Source organism: Bubalus bubalis, chromosome 11, assembly GCF_019923935.1.
Source record: "Bubalus bubalis isolate 160015118507 breed Murrah chromosome 11, NDDB_SH_1, whole genome shotgun sequence".
Lineage (NCBI taxonomy): Eukaryota > Metazoa > Chordata > Mammalia > Artiodactyla > Bovidae > Bubalus > Bubalus bubalis.
This window is the reverse complement of record NC_059167.1, coordinates 2,826,341-2,840,338: the sequence shown is the minus strand read 5'-3', so window position 1 is coordinate 2,840,338 and position 13,998 is coordinate 2,826,341. Positions and strand designations below refer to the sequence as shown.

Below are 13,998 nucleotides of genomic sequence, written 5' to 3'. Positions count from 1 at the left end.
ACATGGTAAAAAAAAGGCAAATACTTTTGAGTGGTTTTCCTAGAGTCTTGATAAGTCAACAAACGTTATTGTTACTACTAAGTGGTTTATTTGAGGAGTCAATGCCAAGTTTGAAGTGATAAAGAATTAGCTTTTATGAATAGTTTGCATGGAATAACTACAGGCTAGAATATTTTCAAAGACACTAGTGAGAAAGCAGTCATCCAGCACAATGTCAAGTGGACTCAGACTGGGGTAAAAAATATGTAGGGGGGAATGGCTTATAGACAAATTATAAAGCCTATAAAAGTTAAGGTGTTTAAAGCCTTACGATTATTCACCATATTATTTCTTCACAATTTTGCACACATACACACACAATCTTGAATCATGTCTTTTAGAACCAATAATGTTAACAGTGAACTTCATTTTCTCCAGTGGATTTAACCATTGTTGGTTCTGAGTTTGTGTCAGGAACAGAAGCTAAAAATCCTGACTTGCCCTATAACACTTTCCAATTAAAACTTCCCCACTTTTGCTATTTGGGGAGATGCTAGTTTGGGAAAGATCCTGGTGTTCTTACGTGTTGCAGGTAGTAATACATCCTTTCTTCTCTTGATCTTTGGTTTGACTGTGTCTTTTGGTTTGGCACCCACCAAGAGGTGAACCCAGTTTTCAGGCAACACAATTACTTTTTAAAGGACCAGCTGCCCTTTTTATGAAAGCAGCCAGTACCAGCTGTCCTCCTAAAATGGAAGAAACTCCTAAGCAAATCATGTGAGCAAAGTGTAGCCCCACACCAAGTTTCCATGTGGATAGTGCTATGGCATCTTCTATCTACATAAAACCAAGTAGCACAAAGATAGTAAGTGGCATGATTGATTAACATACCACTTAAAATATCAGTAGTTACCTGGAAAGAATCAGGTTGCATCCCCATCTCACTTCTTACACTGAAGTAAATTTTACAAAGATTAGGAGTTAAACATAAAAAATAAACCCACTAATACACTAGAAGAATATACTAGAAAACTTTTTAACCTTAGGGAGGATTTCTCTATGCTAGAAAACTCAGAAGTCATAAAAGAAAATGTTGATAAATTCATATGCATAAAACAAAATAACAACAAAAACTTTTTCATGACAAAAGATCTAAGCATAATAAAGAAGCAAGTAACAAGGTGGTGAAAAGTATTTGCAACTTACATTCCAAAGGTTTAATATCCATAATATGTAAGGAGCTGCTAAAAATAAAGGAGAAAGATATCTACAATGCACAAAAAAATGGCAAGAAATGTGAATAGGCCATAGAAAGGATTCGATGGAACCAAGTATTTTTTACTTGTAAATATTAAAGAATTATACACTTTTCTGCTTTTCCTGTGCAAATTTTATCTAGGATAATCAAACAGTTAATGAGGAGAAATTCTTTTTATACAAACATGGTAGCTAAAAAATGAATAATGAATGAAAGAGTTAGAATACCACTACTTGAAACTCAATAACATAACAGATTTAGGTCACATATTCTCGACAGGGGTAATATTGCCCCTCAAAAGCTAAAAATTAGTTCTTAGGGGTGAAAATCTTAAATATTACAAGTAGTTTGTGGCTCTCTTAAGTGCCACAGTACAAACACATATATGTATATATACATACACACATTCATACTAATACATTCATACATACAATTTTTTGTGGTGCTAAAATATCACAGGGAAGGAGTGCAATTAGGGGGAGCAACGTTTTAAGTCTCATTAGGAGAGCAACAATTTTTTAAAAGTTTGAGAAGTACTGATCTAGATAACAACCATCAATGGCTGCAAATATGGCAAAAAGGAGACTACATATTACCATCAAACAAGGATACACATTACTACCTAGGAAATATTCTAAGTGAAAATTCCTAACTGCATCTCATCAAACTCTAGATCTAACTATCAGTTTACAGAATACAGGGAAGAGGGAATGCATTAAAATATACTATAGGTATTCAAATCCAGAATGTGGAGAACTCTAAAGGGCAAATATTAAGTTTCCTCAACAAATAAACTGTAAAGAGAAAAATCAAAAAGGGAAGAAGGGAAGCTATAGAATAAAAAAGATTTAAAGGACATATTAACAATTGCAATAAATGGACCTTATTATAAGTCTAATTCTAAGAAGCAAAAAGGAATACAGTGATAACAGTATTGTGGTGGTGTTTAGAGTTATCTTTTAGAGATACAAATGGAAATATTAATACAGATGAAATGGGGACAAAAGATAGTATCAAAGTGGGAAAAGTATCTCAACCGATATCACCGATCAGTGCTTCTCAAACTTTAGTGTCTAGAAAATCCTAAATTGGTGGATTCCTTATACAAGGTCCTGTATAAGGCATGATAAATTTGCATTGCTTACTAGTTCCCTTGTAATGTTGATGCGGCTGGTCTAGGAATCACACTTTAAAAACCAGTCATAATGGTTAGGGTTTAGGAGGAATATAGAGAGCGCGGTTCATAATTTTTTGAGGCTTTTGTCAGCTGGACAAAGCCAAATTAAAAAAAAAAAATTAAAAAAAAAAAAACCAGTCATAGACAAAAGGCTAATTGCTGCTTGCATATATAGACAGGTATAGGATCCTATATTAACATAATTAGAAAAAGACCAATGAACTAAGAGAAAATATGCAAAGAGCTTGAACAAACAAGTCAAAGAAAAGGAAATATAAATGTCCTCTAAACATATGAAAACATACTCAAGATCCCTCAGTATGAGAGAAAAGCATATTTTAAAACATAACAAGGTATCATTTTTCACAGTTTGGGGTGATTAGTGCTGGCAAGAGTGTGGGAGAAAAGGCTCTGTCACATGTTGCTGACAGGTGTGTAAATTGTTATTGCCTCTGTGTAAGGCACTATTAAAATTTAAAATGCATGCATCTTTTGAACACTAATAAGAATTTATCACAGAAATATTCTTATTTACACATGGACTAAACAGCAAAGGTACAATGATATTCACTGCAAGCACTGCATTTAGAAGTACAAAACTGGAAGAACCTAAACTTCCACCAAATGATAGTTTAACTGAATAAACTATAGTACATAGGGGAATATTATATAGCTGTTAAAAGAGGAGGTAGTTCTGTATATTTTTATATGAAACAAACTCCAACTTAGGCTTTTAAGAGAAAAACCCAAATCTTATAAATAGTTGTTAATGCTATACACTGTTGGCATCTGTTATGTTCATTTGTTATATCAAAGCTGATAAAATTTAAAACTAAGGTTTTTTTTTTTTTTTAAGTTTTTCTTCTGTTGCTCTAAGGACAAATTCCAGCCTATGCAATCACTCTGTGATTTGCTTACCTGACTGAACGGTCATCGCTTCCAGTCACGGCCAAAGGTTTAGTAGGATGGACAGCAAGTGCCCACAACTCGCCTTCACAATGCCCTTGCATAATTAGGAAAGGCTTGTTTCTTTCATGAACCACAATTTCAAAAATTTCGCCGTCCTGTGTTCCAACTAGAATGTGGTCTCCTCGCCAACACACACTCCTCACAGACAAACCTAGTCAAAATGGAATTGTACTTAAGATCAGTACTGTAATAACAGAATGCTAATCTGCCTAAACCCCTATTAATTTTTGTATCTTTTATACCTGAGGTGTAAGATGGAAGGAACACATTTTCTTCATTTATCCATACTGTTTTGTATGTGAAATATTTCTTTTTATATACCCAGTTTCTACCCATCCTTCAGGACATACACTCTTCTTCCTCATTAGTCAACATCAGTCATAGTCTGATCACTTCCTCAGTCAACGTCTTGTAACACAGTGCATGTCATCCACAGAGTATTATTCAGGGGCTACCCTCATGTGCTTAGTCACTCAGTTGTGTTTGACTCTGCAGCCCAATGGGCTGTAGTGCGTCAGGCTCCTTTGTCCATGGGGATTCTCCAGGTAAGAATAATGCAGAAGGTTGCCATGCCCTCCTCCAGGGGATCTTCCCAATCCAGGTCTCCTACATTGCAGGTGGATTCTTTACCATTTGAGCCACTAGGGACGCTCATAACTACAACCACGCTTCTGCTGCTGGTGCTAAGTCGCTTCAGTCGTGTCCGACTCTGTGCAACCCCATAGACGGCAGCCCACCAGGCTCCCCTGTCCCTGGGATTCTCCAGGCAAGAACATTGGAGTGGGGTGCCATTGCCTTCTCAAACTACCACCATAGAATTGTTTTATTTTTCTCTTAGAATAATCTGATTTTTATGTGTCTATATTTCACCTCTTCAATGTGCTCATAAAATCATTAAGAAGAAAGATTTCTACTTTTTCTGTATACAATCCCTTTTGCAACCTCAGGAAAGCTGGTATTTCCCTCAGTTTCCTCATCTATATAGTATGGTCAGCAATGAGGTACTGTGTAACTTATAGTGTTATGAGAATCAAATAAGAAGAAGTGTCAAATTATTTTATAAACTTTACAGTACAAAAATGCTCAGCAAAACTCTTGAAAACAGTATAATAGCCAACATTTACTGGACGATCATTATGTACCAGACACTCTCCTAAAATTTTTACATATATTAGCTCATTTAATCCTCTGAGATATTTCTTTTTCTCATTTTACAGATGATGGTATGCAGCCCAAGGTCACATGTCTAATAAGTGACTAAAATATGGCATAAACATAGACCTGTGTAACTTCCAATCCTACTCTTATAATACAACACTAGTGGGTAATATGTTTACTTTTGTAGTGAAAGACTGTTTTATTACATCAAATTTTTAAAAATCCTCCAAAGAAAAAATTATATCTTGGTTGCTGACAAATTTGGATGGAGGAAAAACTCACATATACTTAAACCATCTTAAATTAAGTTAAAATAAGTTAAGATTGCACTTAAACTATCTTAAACAAAAGTTCCTCTAACTCTCAACTCACTATTTTCAACAGTTTATTTGCTAAAGTTACATTTAGCATTCAAATAGTAAAATGTTTCCAAAATTTAAGGTGACCAAAGTAAGTACTTATCACATCTCTCTGTGGGTCCCATTAGAGCTGGCATCAGACAAGAAAAGGAACTTTGTCATAACAGTAAACCTACACAGTCTTCAGGCAAAATTCCTCATCAGCAGAAGGATTTTAATTAAATATATCCAGTATGAAGGAGCGATGTAAGCCTCATTTACATTTATAAACACACTTTAAATTTGCTGAGAGAAAGAGACCACCCTTGGCACACTTCGACTCTGCCTGGCGAGGTACCTGCTGTGTCATTACCTTTGTACCCCTGGTCTGTTTCCCTGAGGTCAATCACAGTAATTGGTTTAAAAGTTAAATCCCAAAGGCGAATGCAGCCATCTCTGCCGCCAGTAGCAAAGCCTTCTTCACAAGCATTCATGCTAAAAATTCCTGCCTAGAAGAGGGAATAAAATAATTTAACAATATATGCTTTTTAAGAAAATACACTACATGTGACAGTAGAAATCCACATAGAATTGTTTTGATTTGGCAAAGAACAGTCAGATGCATCAGAAAAACATGATAACCCAGAAATAAATCTATGTACATGTAAGGAACTCATATATGACCAAAATGGTAATTAATAATATAACAGAAAATGAAGTTAAACCTATAACATATACAAAAATGAATCAGACAAAACCAAAACATACAGACAAAATTCTAACTATAAAAAAAATATGTTAGAAAAGAGTCAGAAGAACACTTATGTAACTTTCGGCTGTGAAAGAACTTTATAGTATGGCAGTTACCCACAAGCCATAAAGGAAAATTTTTAAATTTTTCACATGAGAAAAGATATAAGTAAAAACAAACAGACTGAGGAAATATTTGCAATGTGTTCAGTTCAGTTCAGTCACTCAGTCGTGTCCGACTCTTTGCGACCCCATGAATCGCAGCACGTCAGGCCTCCCTGTCCATCACCAACTCCCGGAGTTCAGACTCACGTTCATCGAGTCAGTGATGCCATCCAGCCATCTCATCCTCTGTCATCCCCTTCTCCTCCTGCCCCCAATCCCTCCCAGCATCAGAGTCTTTTCCAGTGAGTCAACTCTTCGCATGAGGTGGCCAAAGTATTGGAGTTTCAGCTTTAGCATCATTCCTTCCAAAGAAATCCCAAAGCTGATCTCCTTTAGAATGGACTGGTTGGATCTCCTTGCAGTCCAAGGGACTCTCAAGAGTCTTCTCCAACACCACAGCTCAAAAGCATCAATTCTTTGGCACTCAGCTTTCTTCACAGTCCAACTCTCACATCCATACATGACCACAGGAAAAACCATAACCTTGACTAGACGGACCTTTGTTGGCAAAGTAATGTCTCTGCTTTTGAATATGCTATCTAGGTTGGTCATAACTTTCCTTCCAAGGAGTAAGCATCTTTTAATTTCATGGCTGCAGTCACCATCTGCAGTGATTTTGGAGCCCCCCAAAATAAAGTCTGACACTGTTTCCACTGTTTCCCCATCTATTTCCCATGAAGTGATGGGACCAGATGGCATGATCTTAGTTTTCTGAATGTTGAGCTTTAAGCCAACTTTTTCACTCTCCTCTTTCACTTTCATGAAGAGGCTTTTTAGTTCCTCTTCATTTTCTGCCATAAGGGTGGTGTCATCTGCATATGTGAGGTTATTGACATTTCTTCTGGCAATCTTGATTCCAGCCTGTGCTTCTTCCAGCCCAGTGTTTCTTATGATGTACTCTGCACATAAGTTAAATAAGCAGGGTGACAATATACAGCCTTGACGTACTCCTTTTCCTATTTGGAATCAGTCTGTCGTTCCATGTCCACTTCTAACTGTTGCTTCCTGACCTGCATATAGGTTTCTCAAAAGGCAGGTCAGGTGGTCTGGTATTCCCATCTCTTTCAGAATTTTCCACAGTTTATTGTGATCCACACAGTCAAAGACTTTGGCATAGTCAATAAAGCAGAAATAGATGTTTTTCTGGAACTTTCTTGCTTTTTCCATGATCCAGTGGATGTTGGCAATTTGATCTCTGGTTCCTCTGCCTTTTCTAAAACCAGCTTGAACATCTGGAAGTTCACGGTTCACGTATTGCTGAAGCCTGGCTTGGAGAATTTTGAGCATTACTTTACTAGCGTGTGAGATGAGTGCAATTGTGCGGTAGTTTGAGCATTCTTTGGCATTGCCTTTCTTTGGGATTGGAATGAAAACTGACCTTTTCCAGCCCCGTGGCCACTGCTGAGTTTTCCAAATTTGCTGGCATATTGAGTGCATCATCTTTCAGGATTTGGAATAGCTCAACTGGAATTCCATCACCTCCACTAGCTTTGTTCGTAGTGATGCTTTCTAAGGCCCACTTGACTTCACATTCCAGGATGTCTGGCTCTAGGTGAGTGATCACACCATTGTGATTATCTGGGTCGTGAAGATCTTTTTTATACAGTTCTTCTGTGTATTCTTGCCACCTCTTCTTAATATCTTCTGCTTCTGTTAGGTCCATACCATTTCTGTCCTTTATCGAGCCCATCTTTGCATCAAATGTTCCCTTGGTATCTCTAATTTTCTTGAGGAGATCTCTAGTCTTTCCCATTCTGTTGTTTTCCTCTATTTCTTCACATTGATTGCTGAGGAAGGCTTTTATAACTTCTTGCTATTCTTTGAAACTCTGCATTCAGATGCTTATATCTTTCCTTTTCTCCTTTGCTTTTTGCTTCTCTTCTTTTCACAGCTATTTGTAAGGCTTCCTCAGACAGACATTTTGCTTTTTTGCATTTCTTTTCCATGGGGATGGTCTTGATCCCTGTCTCCTGTACAATGTCACAGACCTCATTCCATAGTTCATCAGGCACTCTATCTATCAGATCTAGTCCCTTAAATCTATTTCTCACTTCTACTGTATAATCATAAGGAATTTGATTTAGGTCATACGTGAATGGTCTAGTGGTTTTCCCTACTTTCTTCAATTTAAGTCTGAATTTGGCAATAAGGAGTTCATGATCTGAGCCACAGTCAGCTCCTGGTCTTGTTTTTGTTGACTGTATAGAGCTTCTCCATCTTTGGCTGCAAAGAATATAATTAATCTGATTTCGGTGTTGACCATCTGGTGATGTCCATGTGTAGAGTCTTCTCTTGTGTTGTTGGAAGAGGGTGTTTGCTATGACCAGTACATTCTCTTGGCAAAACTCTATTAGTCTTTGCCTTGCTTCATTCCTTATTCCAAGGCCAAATTTGCCTTTTACTCCAGGTGTTTCTTGACTTCCTACTTTTGCATTCCAGTCCCCTATAATGAAAAGGACATCTTTTTTGGGTGTTAGTTCTAAAAGGTCTTGTAGGTCTTCATAGAACCGTTCAACTTCAGCTTCTTCAGCATTACTGGTTGGGGCATAGACTTGGATTACTGTGATATTGAATGGTTTGCCTTGGAAACGAACAGAGATCATTCTGTCGTTTTTGAGATTGCATCCAAGTACTGCATTTTAGACTCTTTTGTTGACCATAATGGCTACTCCATTTCTTCTTGCAATGTGTATGACTGTAAAAATGTGTATGTATATGTCAATGTGTATAACTAACACACAAATAAAATAAAATCCAACAACAACAATAACAAAAAAAAGAGCAAAGGATAAGTAAAGTCGATTAATAGAAAAGGAAATTCAAGTACAGTTGACCCTTGAACAATGCAGGAGTTTTGTGGAGTCAAAAATTCTAGTGGAGTCAAAAATTCTAGTATAACTTAGAAGTGAACCTCCACATCCAAGATTTCTCCATATCTGAAGTTCCACAGTAGCAGTGAATTTAACCAACCACAAACTGTGTAGTACTACAAAGCTATGGTTTTTCCAGTAGTCATGCGTGGATGTGAGAGTTGGACCATAAAGAAAGCTGAGAGCCAAAGAATTGATGCTTTCGAACTGTAGTGCTGGAAAAGACTCTTCTCCTGGACTACAAGGAGATCAAACCAGTCAACCCTAAAGGAAATCAATCCTGAATATTCATTGGAAGGACTGATGCTAAAGCTGAAACTCTAACACTTTGGTCACCTATGCGAAGAGCCGACTCACCGGAAAAGACCCGGATGCTGGGAGAGACTGAAGGCAGGAGAAGAGGGTGACAGAGGATGTGATGGTTGGATGGCATCATCAACTCAATAGATACGGGTTTGAGCCAACTCTGGGAGATAACACACAACTGAGCATAAGTGTGCATGCACGTGCACACACACATGCAGTATTTACTACTGAAAATAATCCCCATACAAGTGGACCCTTGAGGTTCAAACCTATGTTGTTTAAGGGTCAACTGTAGTCAGTAAATATAAGAAATTTCACAAATAGATGGGAAAGAAAATTAAAACAAATAGTTAATATTTTTTACCCAGAAGATAAGCAAAAATTTACAATAGTGATCACGTCCTGGGCTAATGACTATGAGGAACAAACTGGTATTTTTATACTGATGGTACAAAATGTGAAATGCCACAACTTTAGCTAGAATCTGCTATTTCTGGTCTTCAGACATTTTGCTGAAAGCAACACCTGCTCTAAGCAGTTCTTAAGTATACTTAACATGGAATGTATTATATATTTAATAGTGATTCATATTAATATGTGTGTGTGTGTGTGCTCAGTCAGACATGACTAACTGACTCTTTGCAACCCTATGGACTGTAGTCCACCAGACTCTTCTGTCCATGGGATTTCCCAGGCAAGAACACTGGAGCAGGTTGCCATTTCTTTCTCCAGGGGATCTTCCTGACCCTGCGACTGAACCCACGTCTATAGTATATCCTGCACTGGCAGGTGGCTTCTTTACCACTATGCCACCTGGGAAGCTCTCATGTTTATATGTTTAATAGCTTTTCTACTTGAGATGTTCCTGATAACAATATGGCGGCTCTATGCTCTCTAGTTCCCTTCATTATGTGAGGGACCCAACTGCTAAAAGGACCAAGTCAAAAAACACTAAAAGGTTTTCTTTAAAAAAAATTTGATCTTGTATTAGAGTATAGCTGATTAACAATGCTGTGATAGTTTCAGGTGAAGAGCAAAAGGACATGCATCCATTCTCCCCGAAACTCCCCTCCCATCCAGGCTGCCACAGAGCATTAAGCAGAGCTCCATGTGCCGTACAGTAGGTCCTGTTGGTTACCCATTTTAAACACATCAGTGTGTACATGTCCTTCCCAAACTCCCTATCTCCTCTCTCATTCTTTCCCCCGTGACTTCACTCTCCTTGTCTGTGAGATTCTTTCTGAAAAAACACTGAAAGGTTTTAACAACAGATCTTTTTTCCTGGTTTGGTAACTTATTATATGAAAATCTCATGAAGTAGAAAAATTTCTTTGTCACTCACTTAATCAATGATATTAAAATTAAAAAGTTAATATTATTCTAGTACTATCCCCAAATTTCCCACTGGTAAATTAGCCACAAAAGCACTAGTTTTATTCTAATGTGGTTAATCTAGAATTCTTCTAGGTTAAATTTAACAAGCTTTTTCCAATAATGAAAAAGGCACCATACTAAAACAATGGTTTGAACAAAATACTAATTATACTAGTTTAATTGCATAATGTTTCTTCATTGAAATCTTGAAAACAAATAGACAAATTAATTCAATTGTAAGAGCAGTTTTCAAGTAACTGAATTGATTAGAATGTCTGCTATATTATGGAACTTTTCATTCTAAGACAAGGAAGTAAGTAATTAATACCTAAAAGTATTCAAAATATTTAAATATACTTACAGTATGAGCTCCTTGTATTGTTCGTATAAGATTGATTCCTTTCCAAACATATATATCCCCATTGAGTGCTCCAGAATATGTTAATTCATCCCTTGCACAGGCCAGGCACAAGATGGTCTGAAGGTCACCAGTCTTCCCAAAGACCCCTCGTTTTGGGGTCAGAGCATTTCCACATAAACTCCAGAACTAAAAAGCACACAGTATAATCAAATGACCAAAGAAGGCTCCTAATATAAATGTCTCCAGTACTCTGATGCTATATTAGGGCAGGAGATGAGAAGCTACCCGGGAAGCCCCTTATGCTTCCGCAGCACTCAACGTCCACCTCCTCACCCCAGTGCTGCCATTAGCCTCAATGTCACAGTGGATGGACACTGGCTTCAATCCTCACTGTAAGAACAAAGGGGGCTGAACTGGAATATTTTTAAAAATATGCTATTTCCCTTAGTTTTCTGGGAGAAAAAAACTACATAAACTTAGATTAAAAAGTTGGGAATAGGTTAGCAATGAAAGCGAAGCTAACATTCATTTCTTCAGTCACCTTGGTATTTCAAATGCTCAAGAGCCACATCTGTCCAGTGGTCACTCTATAGCAGAGCACCGAGGTGGATTCTAGAACAACAGTTCTTAACTCCTGCTGAGCATCAGAATCATTTGAATACCTGGGCTTCACTCTCCAGAGATTCTCTCTCAGTACATCTCAGTGGGGGTTTGGGTATACTATGCTTTAATTTCCCCCAGGTGATTTTAATATGCAGCCGAAGTTGATAATCTCTGATTTAGAAGAAAATAACAGACTGAAACTGGGACTTAGTGAAAGGAAAAGAACAAGCTATATTTATGCACAGAAATCATGAAGCTCTTAAATTTAAATATCATTAAGTTTCACTGATGAGAGAATTCATTAGCTATTTGAATGGGTAAGTCACAATTTTTTGTCCTTTGAGGCTTCTGATTTTAAACATATATATGTGTGTGTGTGTGTGTGTGTGTGTGTATGTGTGTGTGTGTGTGTGTGTGTGTGTGTGTATAAATTGCAGTGTGATGTGTGCTTAGTAGCAGAGAATAAGTAATCATGACTATTATAAGTAAGACTCTTCTAGTACCTTGATATGTTTTACACCACAGCTGACAAGTTTATTTGGCTGGTACAAATCCCAAGAAATATCAAATATCTGTAAAAAATATATAGATCAGATTCATTGTTAAGAAACTTATTTTGAGAATCATTTAAGAATCCTGTCCAAAAGCCCAAGTAGCCCAAAAGTCTACATATCAGAAAATTATATTCCTCAATAAATAAAAACCAGAATTTTACATTTCTATCAGAAATTTAAAAAATCCTATCAGAAATAAAGTAGCAAAACGAAACAAAACCATTTCTTAGTTTCTGTGAACCATATGAAACAACTACTAGAGTGAAAATTAACACCTCTATTTTTAATTTAAAAAAAATTTTTGGTCTATAAATAACAAGAATGATTCAACAGAACTAGGGCATGAGGCAGGTACCTGCATAAATTCTACAGAGGAAAGATAATGAACAGAACATACACTTAACACTTTTGCAGCTAGAAATAAAAATAAGAGAACATTTTTGCAGCTTTCTATCACATAGAACTACTTACATAAAGGATCCAAATATTTATTTCACAGTAAAAATTCTGTTTCCAGTTTTCTACATTGTTTAAATTTTTTTTACTGTATAAATTTTGGAAATCCCCAGACTTAATTTCTAAGACTCCGTAGGTTATAAACAAACAAATCTTTGTTACAAAATCAAACAAGAAAAAACCCAGATGAAATAAAATATGCATTAGAAATATAAACTTTAACAATAAATAAAACTTAATATTTGAAAAAAAATTTTATAGCAGAAAAAACAATTCTGCTCTATGGTAGTCTTCACCATGTTTCTTTGACAACTGCCTGCATAATCACCTAACGTGCTTACTACCTCTAAAAATTTACAAAGTGATAGTTTTTAGTGACAATGAAGAAAGAACACATCTTAAAAATAAACATTTAGCAACTCACCATAATACAGATTAAATGAAAAACATACTGATGAACCTTTAAAAGTACTTTTAATCAGTCTATTTATTAAGTCCAAAGTACTAATGTGTGAAATGCTTTGATCTAAGTAAGTAAGAATACATAACTGTATAATAAAATGCACCTAACACTTTATTATCTAAATTGTTTGTGTATAACAGACCCCTCTGAGAATATGCCAAAACCAAGTTTATCTTCCAAAATACAAATGCATATAAAAATTTTTATACAACTTTTACCAATTCATAGATTATCCCCAAATAGAATCAATGACTATAGCTCCTATGCTAGTTCAGGTTAGGACTTTACTATACACCAAAAAAATTAGACATTTTTAAGAGTTTATGACAAAATTTTTGATGTATTTTTATAAAAGTAGTATAATATTTAATTAAAAAGCTGACTACAATATATTCATTATGTTAATCTCATCCAACATGGAATAAGGAATACATTTTTAACAAGTTTCCAAAGTGAAAAATGTTAGGTCTCTAACATAATTTCAAATTTACACACACAATATTATTTACCCTAACTATAATACTTTTATAACAAATCAATGATAAACCAAACTAAATAATAAATAGAGCCTAGGCATAAGCCATTCAATTTTTTAATTTAGGTCTGGACAACTTAAAACTCATCATTTTTGCCAAAGCAAACACTGGATTAAAGGTTTTGCGCTAAAACTACATATCAAGTTATGTTTTTGAGTATTACAACACATATATGCATTCTAAAATCTTATAAGCACTTTCAATTACACTTTAAATTTTTAATTACATACAAACAACTGACAGTAACAATAACAAAACACAGAAACATAAAATCCCCTGACTCTCCTCTGGCTTCTTCCCACCCAATACCCTTTAGAAACTCCAAGGCAGAATACTTACTCTATCTGTGTGACCTGGAGCCATAGATAACATTTTCCCTCTTTTCCAGTCCCAAACGCAAACTGCATTCTTTGAATCAAGTCCAACTGAAACCAAGCGCTGAGTTATGGCCAAGAAGTCCGAGGGCAAGGGAAATAAAAAAGCAAACAAATACAAAATGAACCAAATTATAAATGGAAAACAAATACTACTCATGGCTATTACAAACATCAAAACTTACACACATATTTTATAGACCTCATAGAAAGGCTGGATGCATTTCATCCTATTAATATTTTCATATATGTGTAGCTTTTCCCATTAAGAAACAGAAGAAAGACCTCCATTTCTGACGGTGGTGGT

General features: G+C 36.0%; 1 protein-coding gene across 20 annotated transcripts in view; it reads right to left on the bottom strand.

Moving 5' to 3' along the window:
* EML5 (EMAP like 5) overlaps window positions 1-13,998 on the bottom strand; it is a 165,899-nt gene that overhangs the window by 115,455 nt on the left and 36,446 nt on the right. For all 20 annotated transcript variants that reach the window (XM_044924644.1, XM_044924646.1, XM_044924643.1 and 17 more), the window contains exons 3-7: window positions 13,657-13,755; window positions 11,812-11,880; window positions 10,706-10,891; window positions 5,253-5,388; window positions 3,333-3,534 (exon numbers count right to left, since the gene is read on the bottom strand). In XM_044924644.1, the coding sequence (XP_044780579.1) occupies window positions 3,333-3,534; window positions 5,253-5,388; window positions 10,706-10,891; window positions 11,812-11,880; window positions 13,657-13,755 (692 nt within the window). The remainder of the gene's footprint in view (window positions 1-3,332; window positions 3,535-5,252; window positions 5,389-10,705; window positions 10,892-11,811; window positions 11,881-13,656; window positions 13,756-13,998) is intronic.